The sequence below is a fragment of the Piliocolobus tephrosceles genome, chromosome 3 (genome assembly GCF_002776525.5).
Source record: "Piliocolobus tephrosceles isolate RC106 chromosome 3, ASM277652v3, whole genome shotgun sequence".
In the NCBI taxonomy this organism is placed as follows: domain Eukaryota; kingdom Metazoa; phylum Chordata; class Mammalia; order Primates; family Cercopithecidae; genus Piliocolobus; species Piliocolobus tephrosceles.
The window spans coordinates 170,278,116-170,302,577 of NC_045436.1; the positions used below are offsets into that span (position 1 = coordinate 170,278,116).

The window sequence follows — 24,462 nt, forward strand, 5'->3', positions numbered from 1 at the left end:
TGCCTTGAAGTGTAAGACCTATAATCTTGCCCCAAATTTTGATACTATGTTGATAATTCATTTTTTTAAAAAACCACTTTTAGTGGACATGGCGTTTTCTCTGACATTGATGATATGGATTTCTAGAATCAGTAGTCACTATGATTGTGGTAGGGTCGGGGACACAAATTTCAAAGTTTCATTTTTATTTTTATTGTATATATAGTTCATTATGTGCTAAACAATCTTTAAAGCATATTACTTCATTAAACTTATTTAATTCTAGAACAATCCTTTGAGGGAGGTACTCCTATTTGCCTATTTTACAGATGAGCAAGTTGAGGTACAGATTAGTAAGGTGACACTTAGGAAGTAGTACAGTCAGTCTAGCTCTAGAGCAAGGGTCCCCAGTCCCCTGGCTGTGGACTAGTGCCAGTCTGTGGCCTGTTAGGAACCGAGCTGCAGTAGCAGGTGAACAAGACTTACCACGTGAGCTCTGCCTCTTGTCAGATCAGTGGTGGCATTAGATTCTATAGGAGTGCAAGCCCTATCATGAATTGCACATGCAAGGGATCTAGGTCATGCAATCCTTATGAGAATCTAATGCCTGATGATCTGAGGTAAAACAGTTTCATTCCAAAACCATCATTCTGAAACCATCCCTGAGTCTACCACTGACCCATCCATGGAAAAATTGTATTCCACAAAACTAGTCCCTGGTGCCAAAAGGGTTGGGGACTGCTGCTCTAGAGTACACGAATTCTAGTCTTTCAGTAACTTCTTATAGATGTCTCAAAGTTGTAGAAATTTTATCTCTAAAATTTTTAACATTTATGTTGCCAAAATGTATTGGGGAACAAAAAATTTAAAGTGCACTTAAATTTCTTCAATTTAGGGCTATACTTCAAGGGAAGTTGTATAATGCAGTTCAATTTTTTGCAAAAGCAGTACAACATGAGATTCAGAAGCAGAATTAATACCTGTGATAATATATGCTTGTTTCATACTACCTATGATCTATTTGAAAGATTATACAGCATACATAGATTGTAAATTCCATGAGGGCAGAGACTATGTTTATTTCACTTATAGCCAGAATTTAGTATAGCATCTGGTATATGGTGACCAAGAAGTACATACTGAATAAATAATAATATGCCATGCCTTACAAAGCCCACAAATTAAGGAGTATATCATTTCTAATTATAATATAGAATGTAATTTTGGTAGTTTCATGAATAAAACCAAGAAGTTTTACAGTAATACTGGGAGGGTAAGTCAGCATTAAGACACCTGAAGTGTTATTTTTAAATTTTGTGTGAGTAGTTAATTTTTTGTTAACTTCTGAACTTTGGGAAAATTGAATCAGGAAGAAAAAATACTTCAAAATTTAGCTCATATTACTAAACAACAGCCAATTAGATTTTTATGGCTAATGAATGTTAGAATTTAAAATTAGGCAAGCCAGTTAGCTAATACTTCATTAAGTCAGCTCAAGTTAGTAAATCTGTGAAGAAGAACTACTTACATCAGATGTGCTCCAGAGGTCACAGATACCACCAAATGAGACAGTGTCAGGCAAGAAGGGAATCAAGGACACGTATCGAGCCACCAGTTCCTGTATAATCAAAATGAGCTTTACAAAAATAATTTCTAATAAAACAATGCTGCATCCCCTACCTCATTTCTTAAATCTCAGATATTACAAACATTTACATGTACAAAATGAAACGAATGCTCACTAAATGCTTACTAAATATTGTATTAATATCATCTCCATCCTCACCAAACACCCTATATGGAAGGTTATTGTTATTACCCATCCTTTACAGATGAAGAAACTGTGTCCCTTTGACAAGTCTTTTTTTTTTTCTCTTTCATTTCACACTACTTTACTTTCTGATATAACAAAACTCTCTAGAATCATCTTGAATTTTCACTTGGCCAAGTCTTGAAAGCAGTCACTTCTCTAAGGAGCCCTGGTTGAGAGGATGATAGTACTTGGGAACCAAGACATGTGGTTCCCAATAGTATTTGGGAACCAAAACAGTGTGACGTTTCAATGCGTTTATACATTGTATAATGTTGAAATCAGGGTAATTGGCATATCCATCACTTTAAACATTTATAATTTCTTTGTGGTGATAATACTCAAAATCCTCTCTTCTAGTTAGCTGGAAATACACTATACATTATTATTAACTATATTCATCATACTCTGTAATAGAACACCAGAACTCATTCTTCCTAACTGAAACTTTGTACCTGTTGAACATCCTCTCTCCATCCCCACTCCTGCCTTCCCTCCCCAGCCTCCAGTAAACACTATTCTACTCTCTACTTTGAGATTCCACATATGCATGAGATCATGTTGTGCCTGTCTTTCTGTGCCTGGCTTATTTCACTTAACGCAGCCACCAGGTTCACCCATGTTGTCGCAAATGACAGAATTTCATTCTGTTTTGTGGATGATTGACATTCCATTGTGTATGTATACCACATTTTCTTTGTTCATTCATCCATAGATGGGTACTTTGCTTAATTCCATATCTCGGCTATTGTGAATAGCACTGCAATACATGTGTGAGTGCAGATACTTCTTTGATATACTGATTTCATTTCCTTTGGATATATACCTAGTAATGGGATTGCCAGATCACATTGTCGTTTTGATTTTAATTTGTGAGGATCCTCTATACTATTTATCAGTATTGACTGTATTAATTTACATTCCTACCAACTGTGTATAAGAGTTCCTCTTTCTTCAGACCCTTGCCAGCATTTGTCATTTTTTGTCTTTCTGAAAAGAGCCATTTTAACGGGAATGAGGTGGTATCTCATGGTTTTGATTTGCATTTCTCTGATGATTAGTGATGTTGAACATTTTTTTTCATATGTTTGTTGGACATTTGTATGTCTTCTTTTGAGAAATATCAATTCAGCTCTTTTGCTAATTTTTAAATCAAACTATTTGGGGTTTTTTGCTATTGAGTTGCCTCAGTTCCTTACATTTTCTAGATTTTAACCCCTTGTTAGACACAGTTTGCAAATATTATCTCCTACAGGTTGTCTCTTGACTCTATTGATTGTTTCCTTTGCTGTGCAGAAGGTTTTTAGATTGATGTAATCTCATTTGTCTGTTTTTGCTTTTGTTGCCCGTGCTTTTGAGGTCTTATTAAAAAAATCCTCCCCATTTCATGAAGTACTTCCTTTGTGTTGTCTTTTAATAGTTTCATAGTTTCAGTTCTTACATTTAATTCATTAATCCTTTTAGAGTTGATTTTTTGTGTATGGTGAGAGATGGGGGCTCTCGTTTTATTCTTCTGCCCATGGATATCATTTTTCCAGCACCATTTATTGACCAGACTGTCCTTTTTCTCAATGTGTGTTCTTAGTGCCTGAGTCAAAAAATCAGTTGGCTGTAAATGCATGGATTTATTTCTGGGTTTGCTATCCTCTTCCATTGGCCTATATGTGTTTTTAGACCAGTGCCATGCTGTTTTAGTTACTGCAGTAGTATATTTTGAAGTCCGGTAGTGTGATACTTCCAGTTCTTTGTTCTTTTAATCAAGGTTACATTGGCTATTTGGGATCTTTTGTTATTTCCGTATGAATTTTAAGATTTTTTTTTTCTATTTCTGTGAAGAATGTCTTGGTATTTTGATAGTGCATTGAATCTGTAGATTGCTTTGGGTAATATGGATATATTAACAATATTAATTATTCCAATCCATGAACACAGGATATCTTTCCATTTATTTGTGCCTTCCTCAATTTCTTTCATCAGTGTTTGTAATTTTCTTTTTTTTTTTTTTCAGACGGAGTCTTGCTCTGTCGCCCAGGCTGGCAGTGGCACGATCCTGGCTCACTGCAAGCTCTGCCTCCCGGGTTCACGCCATTCTCCTGCCTCAGCCTCCTGAGTAGCTGGGACTACAGGCGCCCACCACCACGCCCGGCTAATTTTTTGTATTTTTAGTAGAGACAGGGTTACACCCTGTTAGCCAGTATGGTCTAGATCTCCTGACCTCGTGATCTGCCCGCCTTGGCCTCCCAAAGTGCTGGGATTACAGGCACGAGCTACCACGCCCGGCCCAGTGTTTGTAATTTTCATTGCAGAGATCTTTCACCTTGTAGGTTAAGTTTATCCCTAGGTATCTTATACATTTTTGTAGCTACTGTATATGGGATTGCTTCTTGATTTTTTTTAAGCTAGTTTATTATTGGTGTATAGAAGCACTACTAAATTTTCTATGTTGATTTTGTTTCCTGCAACTTTACTAAACTTATTTGTTAGTTCTAACAGTTTCTTGATGGGGTCTTTACGGTTTTCTAAATTTATGATCATGTCATCTGCAAAGGAGAACAACTTGACTTCCTCCTTTCCAATCTGGATGCCCTTTATTTATTTCTCTTGCCTAATTGCTCTAGCTACAGCTTTCAGTACTATGTTGAATAGAGTTGTAGAAAGTGGGCATCCTTGTCTTGTTCCAGATCTTAGAAGAAAACTTTTCAACTTTTCACTGTTCAGTATGATGTTAGCTGTGGGTTTGTCATATATGACCTTTATTGTGTTGAAATATGTTCCTTCTATACACAATTTGTTGAGTTTTTATCATGAGGGATGTTGAATTCCATTGAATTCTTTTTTACCATCTGTTGAAATGATTAAGTGGTTTTTGTCCTTGATTCTGTAAATGTGATGCATTGCACTTATTGATTTGCCTGTGTTGAACCATCCTTGCATCCCTGGGATGAGTCCCACTTGACCATGTTGCATGATTTTTTAAAATATATTATTGAATTTTGTTTGGCAGTATTTTGTTGAGGATTTTTAGAGCGATGTTTATCCTAGAATATAGGCCTATAGTTTTGTTGTTGTTATGCCTCTGGTTTTGGTATCAGGATAATGTTGCCCCATAAAATGACTTTAACAGAGTTCCCTCTTCTTTAATTTTTTTTGGAATAGTTTGAGCAGAATTGATGTTAGTCCTTATTTAAATATTTGGTGGAATTCAGCAGTGAAACCATCAGGTCCTAGACTTTTCTTTGATAGGAGACTTTTCATTACTGCTTCAATCTCATTACTTGTTATTGTTCTGTTCAGGTATATTTCTTCATGATTCAGTCTTGTTAAGGTGTATATTTTCATGGATTTATCTGTTTCTTCCAAGTTTTATAATTTGGTGTGTAGTTGTTCAAATAAGTCTCTTATAATCATTTGCATTTCTGTGGTATCAGTTGCAGTGTCTCATTTTTTATTTCTGATTTTATGTAACTCATCTCTCTTTTTTCTTATTCCAGCTAAAGGTTTGTTGATTTTGTTTATCTTTTCTAAAAATCAGCTCTTTGTTGCATTGATCTTTTGCATTTTTAAGTCTTTGTTTATTTCTGCTCTTATTTTTATAATTTCTTCCCTTCTACTTAATTTGAGTTTAGATTCTCTGTGCTATATTCCAAGTAATTTCTTTGCATGTGTATTCCAGTTCAATAATTCTCTCTGTATTTAACTGTATGTAATTTACCTCTTATTTAACTGTATTCAATGTTTTGTTTAACCTGTTTAATTCCTAATTTTAACTATTATATCTTTTATTGGTATAAGTTCCATTTGGTACTTTAAAAAATCTGCCTGTCAATTACAATGCTCTATTGTTTTTAATTATACTTTAAATTCCTCAAATTTCTTAAACATATTAAACATGTCTATTTTATATTTTATATCCAATAATTCTCCTGTCTGAAGTTACTAGGGCCTGATTCTTCAGTTTGCTGTTTTTGTGAATGAACTCTTACCTTCTTTATGGTGACTTACTTCTTCATTGATGATCTTTCATTGTATATTCATGTTGCTTGGAATTTTTTTCTGTGGAATTTTTTTGAGGCTGAGTTAGAGGGGCATTCTTCTAGGAATATTTGTGGTATTTGTGTTTGCTTTTGACAGGGATCTAGGGGCATTACCAACAGGAAATACTTTCAACTAGATTTTCAGTTGAGGTTTTTTTTGGGTTATACAGGTGATATAAATTCCAGTCTCAAATGTGAGTAAATACAGAGTGGGGATTAGAAAATTTTATTTTTTTCTCTTCCATCCAAAGTCAAGACTGAGACAGGCAGGGTTTCTTCTGAAGACAGGGCATTTCCTAGTTTATCCATTGACGGTATTATCCTGAAGAGTCCCAACTGTGTATTTGAGTCTCTAATTCAATCTTCCAGGCTGCTCTAGCCCCATGCATTATCCCTGTCTTCCACAGTCTTGTGGCTCATTGAAACCCAGCTATAGTCATTAGGAATTATCAGATGACCTGAGAGCAAACACTGTTTCAAGCTTTCATCCTTGTAGAATCTTGCTTTCTTATTTCTTGTCTCTTATATTTTCCCTTTCCCTTTACTTTCATTTCAGCCATGACTTATTAGATATTTTATTCATCACTCTTAAGTGTTCTCTACTGGGAGACGTTTTCTGTACGTTTACTATGCTAGGTAGACTAGAAGTTCCTATTATTGTTTTCTATAAAAATTGAGTAATATAAAAAGCAAATGAAATGTAGAACACAAAGTGGGGTTTTTTGATACATCTATATCTACAAAAAGATATATCATTACTTTGTTTCTAAATTACTATATTAGTGACTATTAGTAGCAATAACTCCCTATATTATCGACTCTCCAAAGGCAGTTATGGGTTATGGTATCCATGTAAAATTAGCCTGGTTAACATATGGCTTCTGATTCACACAAGTTTGTGATGGGTATGGTGCTCTGAAGCCCGAGAATGGTGCATACATATTTAATGGCTCAGTGTGGAAGTACTTTGGAATAATGGTGTAAATGCTGAAAATACTTAAATATTTGAAATAATTTTTGCTTAATTTGAACTCAGTGTATATATAGCATTAGACATAATACTGAATAGTTATCTTAATATAGTTGAATGTGTATAACTTCTGAAGTCAGAGGTATCAGTTCAAATCATAACAGAGTTATTGAGACTACACAATGAAAACATGTTTATGTAATACATTTTGGAAATGTAAAGTATTTTCCATATGTTACTTTTCCAACATATGGAAACATAGTTCCAGGGACACAGTAAGCACTCAATAATTTTTTGTTGAAACAGTGAACTAAGGATTATTATCATCCCTGATACCTTTAGACTTTTTTTTTTTTGAGACAGAGTCTTTCTCTGTCGTCCAGGCTGGAGTGCAATGACATGATTTTGGCTCACTGAAACCTCTGCCTCCTGGGTTCAAGCTATTTTTAGGCCTCAGCCTCTCAAGGAGCTGCGACTACAGGCATGCACCACCACACCAGGCTAATTTTTGTATTTCCAGTAGAGACGGGGTTTCGCCATGTTGGCCAGGCTAGTGTCAAACTCCTGGCCTCAAGTGATCTGCCTGCCTTGGCCTCCCAAAGTGCTGGGATTATAGGCATGAGCCACTGCCCGGCTGTCTTCAGACTTTTCTAAAGGAAGAAAACCTCATGTTAATAAAAAAGTTTTAGTCATTACTTTTATCGTTAATGATCTTGACATAGTTAATATCTTAAGCACTATGAAATATGGTAATTAAAATGGCAATATATTGCAATGTGAAAATAGTTTTAGCACAGCACTTATTGACTATGAAATACTTACTGCAGTTGCCTGTAGATTATTGGGGTAGACATTAAGGAGCTCCTGAGGAGGGTTTAAAGGTTTGAGATAACGTGTGATAAAAACAGTTTTTCCGCTTATATCAATTACTGTTGTAAGACACTGACGATTTGGAAACTTTAAGGCACATTCAGCTTGAAATTTCTCACTTGCTTGAAGTAATTTCTCATCTTCCTGAGACTCAAACTTCAAAAAGAAAGACTTCATGGAGTTTATATATGATTACAAGAGAGAAAGTACGTGTTCAGATTCCACAGTCAACATGCATGAAATGTATGGTTTGGGAATATGACTGACTCCTTACAAAGCTGTCTGTCCTGGTGTCCCTGCAGCTTTATTTAAATTAAATTTGTAGTTTGAAAATTAGACCGACTTATTAAATACTTAAAATATATTTGACAGGATTGAAAGAAAGTAGTCAACAAGTAAGCAATAATATGGAAACTACTACATTAATGAAATAATCTGTGAAAATTAAACTGTGATGTACTAATTCCGATTGATGAGGCTAGAATTAGGCAATAGAGTTGCGTGTGTATTTTGATGGTGGTTTTAAGTGTGCAGGCTGGGGGGCGGCCTCAGAAAATCTAACATCTCAAATGCAAATCTTAAGCAACTCACGTTAAATGGGCAACAAATTTATGGATCTATATTGATGTGTTAAAATGTTTCAAGTTCATAAGCACTGTAATAACTAGTAGTAGTGGATCTCAAAGGAAAAAAGAGGCTCTGAGAACCAAGACGAGCAAATAATTCCCAGACTTTTTTTTTTTTTTTTTTTTTTGAGACAGGGTCTTATTCTGTCACCTAGGTTGCAGTGCTGTGGCACAAATACAGCTTACTGTACCCTCAAACTCCTGGGCTCAAGTGATTCTCCCACTTTGGCCTCCTAAAGCAGTGGGATTACAGGCATGAGCCACTACATCTAGCCACCAATTCCCAGACTTTTAAAAAGTAACTCAAAGCAGATAAAACAGAATGAATGTAAATTTCCTTTACACACATATTGTCATTTCCCCTGCTAAAGCTGCTACTGACAAAAATAACATGAAAAGGAGTGGGTATTTAAATATTTTAAAATGATTTTTTTGTATAAAAATATTTGCATAGTTGGTTACATTTTAAGGGATTTCAGAACAAACTAAAAATTTTATTTTAAAAATTAATTTTTGGGGCTGGGCACAGTGTCTCGCACCTGTAATCCCAGCACTTTGAGAGGCCAACACAGGATGATCACCTGAGCCCAGGAGTTTGAGACCAGCCTGGGCAACATAGTGGGACCCTGTCTCTATAAAACACACAAACAAACACAAAAAAACAGCCAGGTGTAGTGATGTGTGCTTGTAGTTCCAGTTACTTGGGAGGCGAAGGTAGGGGGCTCACTTGAGTCTGGGAGGCGGAGGTTCCAGTGAGCTGAGATTGAGCCATTGCACTCCAACCTGAGCAACAGAGTGAGACTCTGTTAAAAAAAATAATGATTTTAAAATAGAATTTAGAGGCAGTGCTTGAAAATGTTTTTGACATTGTGGTATATTTGTTTTCTCAGTCTTTCTCACAAAGTGAGATTCCTGACTTTTAAGGGATTTTGTTTTTTTATCTCCAGTATGGAGAATACTACTTGGCACATAGTAAGTGTTTAACAAATGAGTGAATGAATGAGGCAATGGAAAACATTTCATTACTTTTTATGACCTCAAATAGAATCTAGATTATCCCAATTGTTCTTGTCTGCCCCTTATATTGGGGCTGAACTGTGGCTTCTATTTCAAATTTGATTACTATACCCTAAAAAGTTGGAGTAGTGGTCGTAGGGGTTATTTAGGATGGAGACATCTCCAGAAGCCTCCTATATATTCTCATAAAATGTTCCTTGACGTCTAAATCTTAACATCATCACAATCATAACTGCCTACTGCTGAGCATAGTGCCAAGATACAGTAGCTACCTAATAAAAGTTATGACAAATATATAACTAAGTGAAAGAGGTAAGCTCATACGGCTTTGGTGTAGGTGTATCACAGATTTCTAATGTAGAATGGTCAATCCAGAAGTAATTGTAATTGTGGAAAAATGGAGAATTATAAAACAAGAATGATGTGCAAAAAAGCACACAGTTGAATTCATCCCTATTCCTCTAACTTATTTCATTTATTCATTCGTCCAAGTTTTGAAAAATGTTTGTTGGGAGTCTGAAAAATTCCAGCACTCTGGATAAATGAGTATGAAAGAATCCTCCAAAAGAACTTTTAGTCTACAGGGGAACATTAATAAGCAATCAGGGACTTGAGACCTACAGTGCTGTGGGAGCATTTAAGAGAGGCAGCTATAGTCACTGTCCAAAAGAACAACAACAATCTTGAATCAGTACTGATTATTGGCCTTCCAAGTTAAAAAAAAAAGTATGTCTAAAGCTTTTTCTGCCACTTTGATTGGAATGTTCTGTTGAGTCACTTGCCTCTATAAGCAGTGCTTCTTGAGGCCTGTGTTTGAATATTCCTTATGTACACCTAGCATACACATGGTAAGCATTTAGTCTTCAATACTTGTCTAGGTCACCAAGATGCCATTTTATGGTGTGAAACAGGAATTTAAAGATTAGTAGTATGCTATGTGAGTGATCTAAGAAGTGCCAAGAACAAGTTAAATACTGAAAGAATTTGGGTCATTTATGATGAAACAAATTAAGGTGGAGCTGACTATTCAGTTTGATTCAACAGAAAATTTGAAAGGTTCTTGACTGGTTCAATTCTTTGACCTCTAATGTAAACATGTATAAAAAATTGAATGGGTTTATGTTGCCTTTGAAAAGCTACACTAGGCCGGGCGCGGTGGCTCAAGCCTGTAATCCCAGCACTTTGGGAGGCCGAGACGGGCGGATCACGAGGTCAGGAGATCGAGACCATCCTGGCTAACACGGTGAAACCCCGTCTCTACTACAAATACAAAAAACTAGCCGGGCGAGGTGGCGGGCGCCTGTAGTCCCAGCTACTCAGGAGGCTGAGGCGGGAGAATGGCGTGAACCCGGGAGGCGGAGCTTGCAGTGAGCTGAGATCTGGCCACTGCACTCCAGCCTGGGCGACAGAGCGAGACTCCGTCTCAAAAAAAAAAAAAAAAAAAAAAAAAAAAAAAAGAAAAGCTACACTGGCCAGGCGCAGTGGCTCACACCTGTAATCTCAGCACTTTGGGAGGCTGACACTGGAGGATCACTTGAGCCCAAGAGTTTGAGAGCAGCCTGGGCAACAAAATGAGACCTCAACTCTACAAATAAATAAATAAATAAAATTAGCTGTGCCTGGTGGCACATGCCTGCGGTCCCAGTACTTGGGAGGCTGAGGTAGGAGCATCGCTTGGGCTGAAGACGTTGAGGCTGCAGCAAGCCGTGATTGTGCCACTGCACTCCAGCTGGGTGACAGAGCAAGACCTTCTCTCAAAAACAAAAAACAAGAACAAAAAAGAAAAGCTGTACTGAGACAGCCCCAACCCACCAGAAATAAATTCCAGAGATATGCTGTAAGAAGCAACTTGTGGATTTTATAGATTTGCAAAGAGTGGAGCTAGCTCCCAGTATGCAGGCGACATTCAGATTGATGACTTCTTAGATTTTCAAAGCTAACTAACAATCTTTCTCGTAAAATGAAATGGGCCAAAAGACAAAGCAGGACATTCCTCATGGAGCTGGAGACATCTGTAATTCAATGCCCAGGCATTACAGATACATGAGGACATAACACCTGTCCTTCAGGTGGCAGTGGACAGAAGCAACTAATTAAAGCCTAATAACTATTGACCAATAAACAGTAAAACAAAATAGTACCTTCTTAAGCATGTTACTCATCTATCAGAGGCAAGAAAGAAAGAAAGAAAAAGAAACAAGAGGCAGGCTTTATTAACAGAAATAATCTTTTTTAAAAAACGTATTTTTAACCAAGATCATGTAAGTGATATTAAAATAAGAGTTTCAGGAGTTTCCACAATGAGATACCATCTCACGCCAGTTAGAATGGCGATCATTAAAAAGTCAGGAAACAACAGGTGCTGGAGAGAGAGGATGTGGAGAAATAGGAACACTTTTATACTGTTTGTGGGACGGAAACTAGTTCAACCATTGTGGAAAACAGTGTGGCGATTCCTCAAGGATCTAGAACTAGAAACACCATTTGATCCAGCCATCCCATTACTGGGTATATACCCAAAGGATTATAAATCATGCTGCTATAAAGACACATGCACACATATGTTTATTGCAGCACTATTCACAATAGCAAAGACTTGGAATCAAACCAAATGTCCATCAGTGACAGACCGGATTAAGAAAATGTGGCACATATACACCATGGAATACTATGCAGCCATAAAAAAGGATGAGTTTATGTCCTTTGTAGGGATATGGATGCAGCTGGAAACCATCATTCTCAGCAAACTATCGCAAGAACAGAAAAATCCAAACACTGCATGTTCTCACTCATAGGTGGGAATTGAACAATGAGATCACTTGGACACTGGAAGGGGAACATCACATACCGGGGCCTATTGTGGGGAGAGGGGAGTGGGGAGGGATAGCATTAGGAGATATACCTAATGTAAATGATGAGTTAATGGGTGCAGCACACCAACATGGCACATGTATACATATGTAACAAACCTGCACGTTGTGCACATGTACCCTAGAACTTAAAGTATAATAATAAAAACAACAAAACAAAAACAGTTTCAGGAGTTTCTACCCATCTTTAAAAATTTTCCATTAGTATATGTGTTTAAAATATCCTGTGGAATGGTTCCATATAGCATGGTGGTAGAGGAGAGACTAATCTGCTAATCTGGGAAGTATTGCTGTAAGTGGAAACACAATTCCAGATTGTGGACCCTATAATTTTAGGATGAGAACTTACCTATCCTGAGTTGTCTGCAAGTGAAACACTGGTGTTTTCTGCCACTGCGTGTTTTGGACGTAAGGGTTTTGTCAATCAACATGCCTTCCTTATCAAACAGCCACAAAAAATCTGCCTTCCATAGGGGTTTTCTAAACCCTCATTTTAGAGGTCTAACAGTGCAAAGGCAGAATCTGACTGCCATTTAACAGCTTTAGGGAAGGAAGGTTGCAGGACTTGAGGACTGTGGTTCAGAGCCCTGGAGGCCTCTTAAAAGTCCCGCAGTAAGAAGTCAGGGCCCGTGAGGGATGCCTAGTGTGGAGGAATCTTGGGCTTTCATCCTTTCTGCCAGGATAGACTGCTTTCACATGTTTTAGAAACACACCCCCAACGTGGGGTCCTAGCTGACTGCCTGTTCTTCAGTTATATATACGTAGAAATAGCAAAATCATCTTTTGTCTAGAAGTATTTTTGTGTGTAAACATGTTTGTTGGTGTTCATTTGAATTTACATTATACATGCAGACAAACATTCAGAATATATTTTTCCCTTTCTAAAAATATTTTGAAATGCATATATCTAGAGAAGCACTGTTTTACTGACAAAATATACAATTAATTTAAATTTCAGTGCATTGCAGATGGGAGATAGTGATAATATTTTTCTCTGGGAACCAAATTGTAATACTGGAAAAAAAGGAGTATGTTTATTTTTTTCCATCTCTGTCTAAATCTTAATTGTAATGGATAGACTAGAGTAAGCACAATGATCTGTGCGCTATAGGTTAGTAGTTAACAACTTACACTTACATGTGAATGTAAGCTTGGAGAAATTTTTATCTCCTTTTCTAGCCTACTGTACTCCCAGTGCCTAAGAAATGTCTGTCACATAGAAGATGTGCAGTAAATATATGCTGAATATATACAGTTTAGAGTCAGACAGACTTGTGTTACCTCTGCCTATGTCACCCTGCATAAATCGAACCTTATTTTCCTCTTCTATAAGTTGGAAACCCCTTGTCCAAGACACCTATGCGCATTCAGGTGAGAACATGTATCCAAGGTTTGACGTAGTGCTGAGGACAGAGTAAGGATTCAGTACATTATGGTGGTTGTTGTAGATGTTATTACTGTATTTGTTTACATATGAATAAGAGGTCACCATGAATATATTCTCCCAAATCCAATGAGGGCAGTATGTATAAATGCTGTACAGGTATGTTAGAAGAAGACATTTATTTCTTAACACATTTATGCCTGAAGTTGCGATTTTTTGAATTTTTGCAGTCAGACCTTGGCAATGACCTTGAGAGGTAGGCTATAAATAACTCCCACATGCTTAGCGTTCCAATAATGGAAGACTAGGCATAAATGGGTTTAATGAAGGTTTGGGGACAGTTGCTAATCAGTGAAAGTTCTGGAAACTCTTTTCTAGAGCTGTTTAAAAGCATACTTGTACATATGTTTATTTGTTTCATGAAATGAATTGAGGTGACTCATGAAGGTCATCTAGTCTTGTGATCCTGTAAATTGATTCAATGCATACCATAGCCAAGGATGTAAGATTAGACATGGAAATGTATTCTTGCCAATACTTGTCAAATAAAAGAGCAATCTGATTTTCTAGTTTGTGATATTTTATTTTCTTCACATTGAGAACAGTCTTCTAGAAGTAGAGCATGTTTATATTTGTCTTGCTTTGCCTAAAACTTAAGACTTTTAGGCAAAGCAAGACAAATATAAACATACTGCTGATTGACCCAATTACTGGTTCAGTGAAAGTACAAACCCACACATCTGTTTTCTCACCACCATTCTGTCTAAACTGAAAGAATAATAAATGGAGATTGAAGTAAGGAAACCTTTGTGGACTACAGTCAAAGTTCATAAAAGCATAGCCTAGCAAGCACTTCTTGCATTTTATCAAGATAGACATGGGTTTCCAAATTATAAGCAGTTACCTTTTCTCGAATGGACTCTCCGGGAACCAGCTGGGGCTCAATGGTAATAAAGAGGGTAATGTAGGAGCCTTCACTTAAGCTTCGGACAGAATCAAAACCCCGTTCAAGAATCATATTTTGCTCCTTACTGTAGCCCAGAAGAACTGGGGGAATATCTATTTTAAATGTTCCATCAATCTGTGAAGAAAATATGACTTGGTAAACATCCTGATGCTCTTTCCAACAGAAGTTCAGAGGCAAGCATCAGCTCCTCATTGTCTAATAAACTGAATCAAAACTGCTCAGACTGGCATTCAAAGCCACTCCCATCTTTCTGACCTCATCTGTCTAAGCACTGGCCAGAAAGGGCTCTGTACGTTATTGCCTTCTTTTCATTGTTTAGCAGAGGGTGTACTGAATATATAATTTGCCTCAGTTCAAATCTTGGTTTAAATGCAGTTTTGGGTTCAAAACTTGGTTTACAAATGAGGAATCTGAGGCTTCCTCGTTAGTAAAAAGAGACAATAATGGTATCTACTTTGTGGGGTTGTTATGAGTAGTGAGTGAATAGATATAAAACACTAAGAAAAACGTCCAGCATACGGGAAGCAATCAATAAATATTGGCTACTGGCCATTCCCCATTTGTAGAATGCTCAGCTTCCCATCTCCATTTTTCAGAATTTTAATTATTTTCCAAAGTTGAGATCAAATGTTATCTAAGGATGCGGGAAAACAAGAGTATAAAAACTATGGCAGGCCAGGCACAGTGGCTCACACTGGATATCCCAGCACTTTGGGAGGCCAAGGCAGGTAGAGTACTTGAGGTCACAAGTTTGAGACAAGCCTGGCCAACATGGTGAAACTCCATCTTTACCAAAAATGCAAAAATTATCCAGGTGTGGTGGCACACGCCTGTGGTCCCAGCTACGTGGGAGGCTGAGGCAGAACAATCGCTTGAACCTGGTAGGCAGAGGTTGCAGTGAGCCGAGATGGCGCTACTGCACTCCAGCCTGGACGACAGAACCAGACTCTGTCTCAAAAACAAAAACAAAAAACTATGGCATGGAAGGTACAGCTGCAATAACCGAGCTTGTTTATTCTGTAAAATAGATTACACAGGAGGGAATATGTGCCATTTTTGAAGATTTGAAGTATAAGGATTTAAGACAGGGTTTCTCAGCTTGGGCACTGTGGTGGTTAAGTGTCAACTTGATTGGACTGAAGGATATAAAGTATTGTTCCTGGGTGTGCTGCCAAAGGAGATTAACATTTGAGTCAGTGGACTGGGAGAGGCAGACCCACCCTCAATCAGCACCATCTAATCAGCTGCCAGCATGGGTAGGAGAAGAGTAGGCAGAAGAACATGGAAGGACTAGACTGGCTGAGCCTTCCCCCCTTCATCTTTCTCCCACGCTGGATGCTTCCTGCCCTCAAACAGACTCCACGTTCTTCAGTTTTTGGACTCTTGGACTTACACCAGTAGTTTGCCAGGGGCTCTAGGGCCTTCAGCTACAGACTGAAGGCTGCACTGTCAGCTTCCCTACTTTTGAGGTTTTGTGACTCGGACTGGCTTCCTTGCTCCTCAGCTTGCAGATGGCCAATGTGGGGCTTCACCTTGTGATTGTGTGAGTCACTTCTCCTAATAAACTCCCTTTCATATATATATCTATCCTATTAGTCCTGTTCCTTTAGAGAACCCTAATACAGGCACTGCAGATATTTGGCCAGATCATTGCTTGCTATGGAGGGCTGTCCTGTGCATTGTAGGGTTTCAGCAGCATCCCTAGCCTCTGCACACTGGATGCCAGTAGCAGTACCAACTCTTACTAGTTGTGACAGCCAAAAATGTTTTTGGACATTACCAAATGTAGGTACGCTTAAGAACACACGCTTTGGAGTCAAACTTTTTAAATGACAGAAGTAATAAAGTCATTCTCCAAAATGTACTGAAACATAGAAATCAAAAAGTTCAATAGTTTTCTCTGCTTTTACCAACCTCATTTCCCAGGGATAAGCAATGATAGTATGTAGAAAGCCAGTACAAGTTGAATATCACCTCTATTGTAAACTTTGTGATTTGAGCAAGTTCCTTAACCTCTGTAGGTTTCTGTTTCTTCATTTATAAAATGTGAGGTTTAATTGAGGTGATGTATAAACTACCTAGCAATAACATATAATATGCACCCAATAAATAGTTATTAATATTATTATTGTTGAATCAGGTTTCTACTTGTTATGTGTGGCTCCAGAGAACTGAGCCAGGACCTAAGAATAGGAATTACAGGGAAGTATATAGATTATGACATAGTTCAAGGAAAACCTTTATGACAGAGCTATTGGGAAGAGAGCAAACTGCCTCAGAAGGTAGTGAGTTTCCGAGACACCTACACAGAGCAAGATATTACCAGAATATAGTGAAGCAAATTCACTTGTCAAGGAGTTTAGAGTAATTCTTTTTGAATACCTTCCCAAATGTGAAATTTAGCAATGCCAAACAACTATCACAGGCAGTGTGATTTGCAAAATAATGTGCTTTTGAATTTTTCTTTTTTCTGTTTAAAATCTATTCAGAGAGGGAAGTGTAAATTCTTTTGACAAACATGTCACTGCATAACCTGTAGCCAGTCCCTTTTGCTTAGGGAAGATTGCATTTCCAATTGATCCTTGGAATACAAACCAATTCAAGCCTCTCAGACTTGAGTTTTGGTCTTGGTCTTTTTTTTTTTTTAGACGGAGTCTCGCTCTGTTGCCCAGGCTGGAGTGCAGTGGCGCGATCTCGGCTCACTGCAAGCTCCGCCTCCCGGGTTCACGTCATTGGTCTTGGTCTTAATGGAGAGTTTGTGGTCCAGACAGCATTTACCCTGTGTGGACATCACAGTGATTCAAAGCCTCCTGTTGCCATGGACTTAATACTGGTATGTTAAAACGATTTCAGAATCTTTAACTGTCCTAGATTAGAGCTACTAAGTCGTTCAAGAGTTGTCAACTTAATGGATCCCCTTAATCAAAACCATTAACTCTGCAGAAGGGTGTCTTTGTTAAGCATGTCTGTGCACTTTTCATGTTTTAAATAGTGAGTACTTATAGAAATATTAATGGAAAGCACTTGATTGAATGGGCTTTCAACTAACCTGATTGTTTTCTTCAAGTTACTTTCAGGCATCTATCCATTCCACCTTTGTTGTTTTGACAAGTTTCCACTTTATTCTACCTTATTCTTTATTTGTATTTAATATTTAAAAATTCTCAGATTTGAAAAGTCATACATTTAACTATAATTCTAAGGAACATAGATACTTAATGCAAATGTGACAGAATATCAATGGTTTCAGAGGTTTGTTTCTTTTGAGCCTTCTATGGGCTTTGCATGTATATTCTTCCAATGTTGAGGATGTACCACACAAAGGAAGTTTTTTCTTTTTTTTTTTTTCGACATGGAATCTTGCCCTCTTGCCCAGGCTGGAGTGCAATGGGGCGATCTCGGCCCTCTGCAACCTCTGCCTCCCTGGTTCAGGCTATTCTCCTGCCTCAGCCTCCCGAGTAGCTGGGATTACAGGTGCATGCCACCATGCCCAGCTAATTTTTTGTATCTTTAGTAGAGATGGGGTTTCACCATGTTGGCCAGGCTCGTCTCCAACTCCTGACCTCAGGTGATCTGCCCTCCTTGGCATCCCAAAGTGCTGGGATTACAGGCCTGAGCCACCGTGCCAGGCCACAAAGAATGTTTTAATAGGAAAAATGGGTAGAGAAATTCCGTGCTGTCGTAGACTTCTGACTTTGATACTTACCCTTGCTTGGAAATATATTGTGCTAAATGGAATTTTCACACATCCCAGCCAGTGTCTCTCAATACGGGTATGGATTCCACTTCCTCTTTCACGGTCATCCTAAAGGAAGGGTGGGAAGTAATAGTTGCTTAAGAACTCCAGGAACTCATTTAATTAATCTGGCAGCAGGAAAGCAGCAAGATTTTAGCTGAAAGCATGTGAACTTACATTAGACGGACCTAATCAAATTCTGGTACAGATACGTAATGGCTTTGTGGCCCTAGGAAAGTCATTTGACCTCTCTGAACCTCAGTTTTCTCATCAATAAACTAGAGATTTAACAATCTATAGGATTATTTAGAATAAAATCAGACAATGTGTGTAAAGCACCTAGTACAATTCCTGGCACAGAGCAGATACTCAAGTGAAAATAAAAAAACTACCTCCTTCTCCCTCTCCCCTTTCCTCATTTATACATGTCAAGTTTCAAATATTTCAAACACAAGAAAGATGGAAAATGTTATCAGAGGTGTTTGAACCAAAGCGACTCCATCTTGAGTAAGGACTAGGAAATATGAGGCTGGGACTTGCTGGGCTTTCGCAGAAAGTTAGGCATTCCTGGCCTCTAGATGTTTACAGTTAAGGGAACAGACTGATAACATTTACTAAACAGGCCCAGACTTAGGAATGTCCTGATATCCTGAAATCTTGAGAACAGAAGCATTCCTAATTTTGCTTTAAATATAATAATATAGATTCTTGCAAAATACAGTAATTTAGAAAATTAATACTTTATCACAAACTCTTGTAGCAGAGCACATCTTCCCGTGATCTTTTTTTTATCCTATATCTAAACAAGGGTTCACCCAGGGTGAATGCATTCTTCCTCTTACTTTCGAGACCACCCTATTCTGTCTATGGAGTAGCTGTTCTTTCACCACTTTACTTTCCTAATAAACTTGCTTTTGCTTTGCACTGTGGACTTGCTCTGAATTCTTTCTTGTGTGAGATCCAAGAATCCTCTCTTGGGGTGTAGATCGGGACCCCTTTCTGGTAACAATGTGATTGGAACTTATATAGTGGGTAGATGATATGAAAATGAATATAAGTGTCTTTCTTAAAACTGAGAACTTACCTCTAAGACATCATGCAGGACTTCATCAAAAATGTTAATGAACACAATGTCTTTCACCGACTGCAGACTGGCTGTGCTATAATCTCCATGAGGAGCCCTGCAAGACAGCACATGACCAGGGACTGAAAATAGGCAACACAGAAATTATGAGCATTCAAATGTCAGCATTTGAACAATACCCAAATATGAGCATAGATGTTAGAATTAAAAGCATTGCCTTCATTTCTAGGATTTCTCTTGTACAGAGATACTATAATACCTACATTCAAATAGACAGAGCATTAGATTAGAGAGTGCAGAGACAAACCCTCTGCTGGCTTGTCCTGGTGAGTCTCATATTCCCCCACACCCTTGTGGTAAGCTTTTCAAGGAGGCAGCTTGCCAGGACTGAGCTGGCTCAGTGGACAGGCTACAAGGTGTCCAGCTGACACTGGAGCTAGTATATGGACTTTCTAAGCAACTGGGCCCCAGAAGGGTGCTTCTCCAGCAAGACCACTCTCCAGTGATAAACCTCCTACTGGCAGGTTAGTTGCATGGTCACTGCCTCACACTCACTTTTTCTGTATATAAGTAAAGCAATACAGGGGTGAGGTCCCCTGTAACATAACCCAATTTGAGTCTAGCTAAGCCTGGAGCAACCATGCCTCTGCATGGCAGGGCTGGTGACTGGGGTACTAGGTGTATTTTGTTGAACATTTGCCTTTATGTTTTCTTGTTCTTTTTGCTTGTTCTGTGCATAATAGTGGTAGCTGTTATGCACAGCTTCTGCCTTAACTAGTTCTTATTTATTTATTTATTTGAGACAGAGTCTTGCTCTCTCACTAAGGCTGGAGTGCAGTGACGTGATCTTGGCTCACTGCAACTTCCACCTCCCAGGTTCAAGTCATTCTCCTGCCTCAGCTTCCAAGTAGCTGGGATTACAGGCATGTGCCCTGACCTCAAGTGATCTGCCTGCCTTGGCCTCCCAAACTGCTGGGATTACAGGCATGAGCCACCATGCTCGGACTGACTTAAGTAGTTCTAATCCTTGCTCTGTCTCTAATTTACTGTGTGGCTTTAAGTAAGTCACCATCCCTTTTTGGGTTTTAGTTTCTTCTCCATAGGGGTAGAGGTTGGACTAGATAATCTCCAAGCTTGCTTCAAGTACTGAAATAATAAGAACCATTTAAATACCTAAAATCCTTTGACCAAACTTCGGAAATGCCTATTTATTTCTGGTGAGGAAGAAAGTATGACTTATGGTAACTAAGGAGTTTCAGATTTACTTGAGGGGACAGAGGAAGAAAGGAAAGCAATGTAGGTCATTGGGGTCAAGGGAATGAAAAACTTTGGACTTTAAGAAGCCAGAGCCTGGAGGAGCGTAGGATGTCCGAACAATGAACCTGGGGTTTTAAAAGTTGAACATTTTTCCATTTTCATTCTTGAAGGGAGTCAGCTGTGGTACAAGAGGAAAAGTTTGGGACTTGGTGTCAAGACACCTGGATCTTGTTGCCGCTCACTAGCTACAAAATTCTTCACCTTAGCTATTTCTCATGAGCCTGCTTTCTTCACATTTCTTCAAAATGTCCTATAGTTCTTTAAAGAGGAAAATAATGCTTACCTAAATGGAAGTTCTAGTTCTTCATTCCAGCTGGGGTTTGGTCCTTCAGCCGTAGTTGTATGGCAAACTGTTCGTTGAAAAGAGACTTCTACAAAGGGACGTACTAAAACCTTAAAATCAAGAGCAAATTCTGAGTTCCCAGTGGTTAGTCAAATTATTTTATTCTTAGCAAAAATATAGTATATTTACTAAATAGTATGTTTCCAAAGAAAATGAAGCAGAAAGCAGACTATCCATGAAGTTTACAGGCATTTCTTAAAAACGTAAGGGACAAGATGGAAAGCTGAAGTCCAGCATCTCTCACCTGGCCGAGGGGGTAGTCAGCATTATGGGTTAGGCTATGTGTGCTTGGGGAAGCAGCACGCTTTTCACTGAACATCCTTGAAGACTTCGACGGTTGCTGGAATTTGCTAGGAGGGAAAATGTATGAAGGAAATTAATGATGGGGGAAGTCTAATTATATATTGAGAAGACGATTATTTATTTATTGAGACAGGATCTCGCCCTGTCACCCAAGCTGAAGTGCAGTGGCATGATCTTGGCTAGTGCAATCTCAGCTCACTGCAACCTCTGTCTCCCAAGCTCAGGTGATCCTCCCACCTCAACCTCCCAAGTAGCTGGGACTACAGGTGTGAGTCACCGCACCTGGCTAATTTTTGTATTTTTAGTAAATATGTGGTTTTGCCATATTGTTAAGGCTGGTCTCAAACTCCTGAGCTCAAGCAATCTGCCCACCTTGGCCTCCCAAAGTGCTGGAATCACGGGCATGAGTTACTGCACCCAGCCTTATTTTTATTTTTATTTTTAAAATTTTTTGAGATAGGGCCTTGCTCTGTTGCCCAGGCTGGAGTACAGTGGCATGATTATGGCTCACTCCAGACTCAACCTCCCAGGCTCAAGCAATTCTCCCACTTCAGCCTCCTGAGTGGCTGGGACTACAAACACACTCCACCATGCCCAGCTAATTTTTAAAATTTTTCGTAGGGACCAGAGGTCTCAGTATGTTGCTCAGGGTGGTCTTGAACTCCTGCGTTCAAGTGATCCTCCTGTCTTGGCTGATATTCCAGGTGTAAGCCACCATGTCCAGCTTGAGAAGATGCTTTTTTCCAAAGATGTATGGCCCTGGTGGCTGTGGTGACAAACATTCTCCCTTAAGCTTGTTGACATTGCAGAAGGCTTTAGTATGCTCTGGTCCCCACCAAGTCACCTAGAGATTGCTAGAGCCTTCCCCAACTTCCATTCCCAGGCCTGTGTGCTAAGAACAAAGGAAAATGTCTCCTTTCTCCTCCCCTCTAGGGGGCGCCTGAGTGGGGGACCTGCCTTTCCCTCCATAGATGAGAGCCTCAATCCCTCACAGGTAGGAGATCTGAGCTTCCTGACCAGCCTGCCCCATCTCCATCCAGTCCAGGTTCTCCCCACTGTATGTTCTTTGTACCTGCACCCTCCAATAACCCCAAGCTACACATGTCAGGCAAGGAATCTCTTGGGGCCTGCCAAGCCTCATCAGGAAAGGGAGGTGCAGGGATTCCTAGCTTGATTTAGGATCAGCGAGTCTTATCCTCTTCTCCCTTCTCAACTGCTGTTCTAAGGAAAAAATGAAGGTCAAATCCAGAGAGCCTCTTCTGGATACCTCCACCATCACCATAACAACATACTTGCATATCTGTATTGAACCTTACGGTTTGCCAAGTATTTCACATTCATTACTGGGCAAAATACAAATAGCCTCTTTCTATAGACTATCACCTTTCACAGCTAAGGTTTCAGACAAATGTAAGTGGAACATTTAATGCAACAGCTACCATAGAAAAGCTCTTTTCTCTTTGGAAAACCATCAGTTACTTTATTAAACAGACATTTGCGGCTGGATGCAATAGTTCATGCCTGTATTCCCAGCACTTTGGGAGGCCAAAGTGAGAGAACCGCTTAAGCCCGGGAGTTCAAGACCAGACTGATCAACAGAATGAAACCCCATCTCTAAAAAAATAATAAATTAGCTGGGTTTGGTGGTGTGTACCTGTAGTCTTAGCTACTTGGGAGGTTGAGGCAGGTGGATCTCTTGAGCCCAGGAGTCCCAAGTCTGCAGTAAGTTATGATTGCACCACTGCACTCCAGCCAGGGTGACATAGCAAGATCCTGGCTCTAAGAAGTAAAATAAAAAAACCCGCAAAGCCCATTTTTTTATTACCTATATTTTAGGCCCCATGTTAGACTTTGGGCTTTTAAGATGAAGAAGATAACACTTCAGTGCAGACTAGACTGGCAGGCAGACACATGAACAAATCATCTCAATAAAGTGAGATAGGTATTAGACTAGAGGGATGGTCAGAGGCTGTATGAGAACAGTGAGGGAGGCAAAAACAACAACAACAACAACAACAACAACAACAACAACAACAAACCCCTATGTGGATGAATGCAAAGGTAAAGGGTGAAGACTTGGGCAGGTTTAATGGAACAGTTGATGTCTGAGCTGTCTCGATGCATCCGCATTGAATGTGTAGCATGTAGGATCAACTGTGCTCCCTTAATTGAGTTGAATGAAATGATTTAACACTTAAAAATAGTCTATGGAGGTGAAAACTACAAGAAGCACCTCTATGTTCTTTAAAAAATAGTTTTTCACCCCAGTTGAGCTTTGAGGCAATCATGGTGAAAGCGTAGGCTGTGAGCTCAGGAAAGCAATGCCACAGCAGATTCAAGAGTTTATATGGACATTTACAAGTAACAAAGCATTAGGAATAGTTGGTGATGGTAGATGCTTTCTAATAGGTTAAAGACTTACTTAAAAAAAAAAAAAAAAGACACACACAAATATGTAGGGGCCGGGCACAGTGGCTCATGCCTACAGCCTCAGCACTTTGGGAGGTAGAGGCAGGAGGATCACTTGAGTCCAGGAGTCCAAGACCAGCCTGGGCAAAATTGGGACACCCTGTCTCTACAAAAAATAAAAAATTAGCCTGGCGTGGTGGGGCACACCTGTAGTCCCAACTACTTGGGAAACTGAGATGGGAGGATCCCTTGAGCCCAGGAGGTCGAGGCTGCAGTGAGCTGTGATAGCACCACTGTACTCAGCCTGGGGAACAAAGTGAGACCCTGTTTCAAAATAAAAAATGTAAGGCAAAATAATGGGGTGAGAGGAAGGAGAGAGACAGAACTAAATTAAATGGTAAGAACCTAGGGAGAAAAGACGCCAAGGGCTGGAACAGTGCTCCTCCAAGGAAACAGGTAGGGCTGAATGACCTTAGCCAAGTCACTTATACTCTCTTTACTTCCATTTCCCCTTTTGTGAAATGGAGATAGTAATAGCAGTAACAGTTAAACGAAATATATATATATTTTTTTGAGACGGAATCTCACTCTGTCGCCCAGGCTGGAGTGCAGTGGCGCAGTTTCCGCTCACCGCAAGCTGTGCCCCCTGGGTTCATGCCATTCTCCTGCCTCAGCCTTCGAGTAGCTGGGACTACAAGTGCTCACCAACACGCCTGGCTAATTTTTTTGTATTTTTAGTAGAG

At 39.2% G+C, this 24,462-nt stretch overlaps 1 protein-coding gene across 3 annotated transcripts in view; it reads right to left on the minus strand.

Moving 5' to 3' along the window:
• The window catches only part of CC2D2A (coiled-coil and C2 domain containing 2A), a 142,956-nt gene that overhangs the window by 13,853 nt on the left and 104,641 nt on the right, over positions 1 to 24,462 (minus strand). For 2 of the 3 annotated variants that reach the window (XM_026455630.1, XM_026455631.1), the window contains 7 exons: positions 21,252 to 21,357; positions 20,948 to 21,057; positions 19,348 to 19,444; positions 18,234 to 18,332; positions 14,465 to 14,641; positions 7,616 to 7,819; positions 1,508 to 1,597 (listed from right to left, as the gene is read on the minus strand). In XM_026455630.1, coding sequence (XP_026311415.1) covers positions 1,508 to 1,597; positions 7,616 to 7,819; positions 14,465 to 14,641; positions 18,234 to 18,332; positions 19,348 to 19,444; positions 20,948 to 21,057; positions 21,252 to 21,357 — 883 coding nt within the window. The remainder of the gene's footprint in view (positions 1 to 1,507; positions 1,598 to 7,615; positions 7,820 to 14,464; positions 14,642 to 18,233; positions 18,333 to 19,347; positions 19,445 to 20,947; positions 21,058 to 21,251; positions 21,358 to 24,462) is intronic. The other variant, XM_026455632.1, reaches the window with a different exon arrangement.